The sequence below is a fragment of the Eptesicus fuscus genome, chromosome 11 (genome assembly GCF_027574615.1).
Source record: "Eptesicus fuscus isolate TK198812 chromosome 11, DD_ASM_mEF_20220401, whole genome shotgun sequence".
Taxonomy (NCBI): domain Eukaryota; kingdom Metazoa; phylum Chordata; class Mammalia; order Chiroptera; family Vespertilionidae; genus Eptesicus; species Eptesicus fuscus.
Window position 1 is genome coordinate 68,928,207 of NC_072483.1, and position 4,112 is coordinate 68,932,318.

The 4,112-nt window shown below is 36.9% G+C and overlaps 1 protein-coding gene across 1 annotated transcript; it reads left to right on the forward strand.

Moving 5' to 3' along the window:
• The first annotated feature begins 1,577 nt into the window (after nucleotides 1-1,577).
• On the forward strand, nucleotides 1,578-3,437 carry SCG2 (secretogranin II). The gene has a single exon (XM_008145102.3). It carries the CDS (start codon nucleotides 1,578-1,580, stop codon nucleotides 3,435-3,437), a length of 1,860 nt encoding a protein of 619 aa, XP_008143324.2.
• The last annotated feature ends 675 nt before the right edge of the window (nucleotides 3,438-4,112 follow it).

Below are 4,112 nucleotides of genomic sequence, written 5' to 3' on the forward strand. Positions count from 1 at the left end.
CTGACATGCCTTTAGAGATTTTTCTTTCAGTAAATTAAATATACTGGTTAATGAGAATCATATATATATATATATATATATATATGTATGTATCAGTGCTAAAGAAATTTCTATAATTACAATCATTTTGAGGCTTTGAAATTACTTAAATACCAATATGATCTAGTAAACAATATTTTCCACAGTTGATATCTAAGCTAACAGAAACTTGTACCCACATTGTTTATATATCACAAAACCATGATCCAGGTAAGATATCATGAGCAAACTTATAAACTTCCTTTAAATTTATTTTATTTGCAACCAAATTACAAGCATTAAGATAGTTCTTTAATATTTGCAATGCAAATATAAAACATATAAGAACTGACATCCTTGTTAATTCATATGTGAGATAATAAGGAAGCGGAGAAAAATGAATGAAAATTTTTAAGTAAGAAGAATTCAACATATTGTCTGTATATATCTAAATTGAGAGTTACATAGTGGTTATTTTAAGACATTTTAACAGTATGAGTCATTTAAGATTTCACAGGTCCGGACAAAAAATAGACACAGACATAAGACAAGCTGAATCTGAACACTCACAATTCAGAAATAGATTGGTTAAGTAAACTTATGTTCTCTCTGTAGCATCTGTTATTATTTACTATACACTGTTGAGGGCTGATGAAAAATATAACCATGATTGCATTTTGTAAGACAGTTACAATAAAATTATTAGAAGAAATATGGAGCATAAGATATTTTAAAAGAGTTTAATGTATTATTTTAATATGCTTACACAAAAAGAAACTTCATTGGGTTAGTCTACTAGTTCGGACCTGAGAGAACACATCTTGTGGAGGTTATTAAGGTGCACGCCTTCCAAAATGGATAGCTAGGTTTGGTGACAGAGTGAGAATAAGTTATTTCTGAAAAATGTATGTGAGTGGGACTCATCCACAAGGTAATTCATTATGATTGACATTAACATGCTGTATCAATTTATTATATGTAATAATATTATGGCTACTATATTTCTACAACAAAATTAGGTGGACAATTTATAAACTAAACCACATGTTTTTTGATACAACCTTATGGAAATTATTGTGTGTGTGTGTGTGTGTGTGTGTGTGTATGTGCATGTGTACATGCATGTTTTAAATTAAGCCAACTAACCTTTTTTGCCAATGATTTCAATAGGAATGCTGTACAAGAAAACTAAAACTCATCTTGGAAAGTCTTCATTAAAAAGAAACAATGCATACTGAAAACAAATGACATGTTTCATAATTTAAAAAATAAAACTTGAGAAACACCAAATCATTGTTTTTGTTAGTATTTTAACCAAGTGTATATCATGCAAAATTTTATGCAAATGGGCAAAAATTTGGCTAGGTTCCTATAGTTAGCTTGTGATAATCATAGTGGATATATTTATAGATTTTAAAAAGTCACTCTAAATTTAATGTGAAGTAATCTCTACTATGTTTTTCCCCTCAATGGTCAATTACATCTTTTGCTATAGTGTCTCCTAGTCTGCTTCATTTGTGTTAACTCATGTTTTCTCTTTTTAAGGAAATCTTTCGAACATGGCAGAAGCTAAGACTCACTGGCTTGGAGCAGCCCTGTCTCTCATCTCTTTAATTTTCCTCATCTTTGGGGCTGAGGCAGCTTCATTTCAGCGAAACCAGCTGCTTCAGAAAGAACCAGACCTCAGATTGGAAAACGTCCAAAGGTTCCCCAGTCCTGAAATGATCAGGGCTTTGGAATATATAGAAAAGCTCCGACAACAAGCTCACAAAGAAGAAAGCAGTCCAGACTATAATCCCTACCAAGGTGTCTCTGTTCCCCTTCAGCAAAAAGAAAATGGAGATGAAAGTCACTTCTCAGAAAGTTCAAGGGATTCCCTGAGTGAAGATGAGTGGATGAAAATAATCCTTGAAGCTCTGAGACAGGCTGAAAATGAGCCCCAGTCTGAACCAAATGAAAACAAGCCCTATACCTTGAATTCAGAGAAGAACTTTCCAGTTGACATGCCTGATGATTATGAAACTCAACAGTGGGCAGAGAGAAAGCTCAAGCACATGCGATTCCCTCCTATGTATGAAGAGAATTCCAGGGACAACCCCTTTAAGCGCACGAATGAAATAGTGGAGGAGCAGTATACTCCTCAAAGTCTTGCTACACTGGAATCTGTGTTCCAAGAGCTGGGGAAGCTGACAGGACCAAACAACCAGAAGCGTGAGAGGTCAGATGAGGAGCAAAAACTTTACACAGATGATGAAGATGATATCTACAAGGCCAATAACATTGCCTATGAAGATGTGGTTGGGGGCGAAGATTGGAATCCAGTAGAGGAAAAAATAGAGAGTCAAACCCAGGAAGAGGTAAAGGACAGCAAAGAGAATATAGAAAAAACTGAACAAATCAATAATGAAATGAAGCGTTCAGGGCAGCTGGGCCTCCAGGATGAAGATCTCCGGAAAGAGAGTAAAGATCAACTCTCAGATGATGTCTCCAAAGTAATTGCCTATCTGAAAAGGTTAGTGAATGCTGCAGGAAGTGGGAGGTCACAGAATGGGCAAAATGGGGAGAGAGCAACCAGGCTTTTTGAGAAACCACTTGATTCTCAGTCTATTTATCAGCTGATTGAAATTTCAAGGAATTTACAGATACCTCCTGAAGACTTAATTGACATGCTCAAAACAGGAGAGAAGCCAAATGGATCAGTGGAACCAGAGCCGGAACTTGAACTTCCTGTGGACCTAGATGACACCTCAGAGATTGACTTAGACCGTCCAGATATGTTCCAAAATAAGATGCTTTCCAAGAATGGCTACCCCAAAATACCTGGGCGTACTGTGACAGAGGCCCTACCAGATGGGCTCACTGTTGAGGACATTTTAAATCTTTTAGGGATGGATAGTGCTGCAAATCAAAAGCCTCCATATTTTTCCAGTCAGTATAACAGAGAGAAGGTTCTGCCAAGACTCCCCAATGGTCCTGGAAGATCGAGAGCAAATCAGCTGTCCAAAGGTGTCTGGATGCCAGATGCTGAAAACAGACAAATGGCCTATGAAAACCTGAATGACAAGGATCAAGAATTAGGAGAGTACTTGGCCAGGATGCTAGTTAAATACCCCGAGATCATGAATCCAAACCAGATGAAGCGAGCTCCCAGTCAAGTCTCCTCTGAAGATGACCTACAGGAAGAGGACCAAGTCGAGCAGGCCATCAAAGAACATTTGAATCAAGGCAGCTCTCAGGAGATTGACAAACCAGCCTCCGTAAGCAAACGGCTCCCTATGGGGCCCCCGAAGAATGAGAATACCCCAAACAGACAGTACTTGGATGAAGATCTGTTAATGAAAGTGCTCGAATACCTCAACCAAGAAAAGGCAGAAAAGGGAAGGGAGCATATTACCAAGAGAGCAATGGAAAATATGTAAGAGGCTTTCATGAAATGCCCTGCTTTCACTCTTCTGACCCCAAGAAAACCCCAACTTTTCTCTTTAGTGTGTTGACTTCTATCCTGTTAACAATGTAATATCTTTAAATGATGTACAGGCAGATGCCTCCATTTCACTGGGTGTCTGCTTCACTCACTCTGAGTTGTTCTCTTGTGTGTTGATATGTGTAAATGCTATGACTTCTGGATAAAAAAGTAATTATATCCCTTATTTAAGAAAGGTATCTATGATAGTGTTTAATAGTGTATCTAATGGTCGTGGCCTTGTGGATGCTCACATATGATAAAGAGTGTCTTATAATTCTCTTGGAGGTTTTTAATATTTATTGAATTATTTTGTTATTGTCTGTAGTGTTTTGTGCAGTACTGAAGAAAAAAATAAATAAAGCATTACAAATATATAGTTTTATTTACAAGGTCTTTTCAATGTGTGTTTTATTTTTGATTAATAAATCTTATTTCTGGACAACTGTGGACTCTTCATTCTGGAAAACCAGAGACAATGACTATGGAGCAAGAAGTATGGAGTGAAAAGAGAAAATCATCACCTTCCACAGCCCACCCAGGTAAGATAACATGAGTGATACACATATGATCATGGTATATGCTTATAGAATGCAACATCCTCTAACAGCACACTATCTAATGCTTGTCT

Bases quoted from the DNA above. Each gene is read 5' to 3' on its own strand.
- SCG2 (XM_008145102.3), top strand. From the start codon at position 1,578: ATGGCAGAAGCTAAGACTCACTGGCTTGGAGCAGCCCTGTCTCTCATC.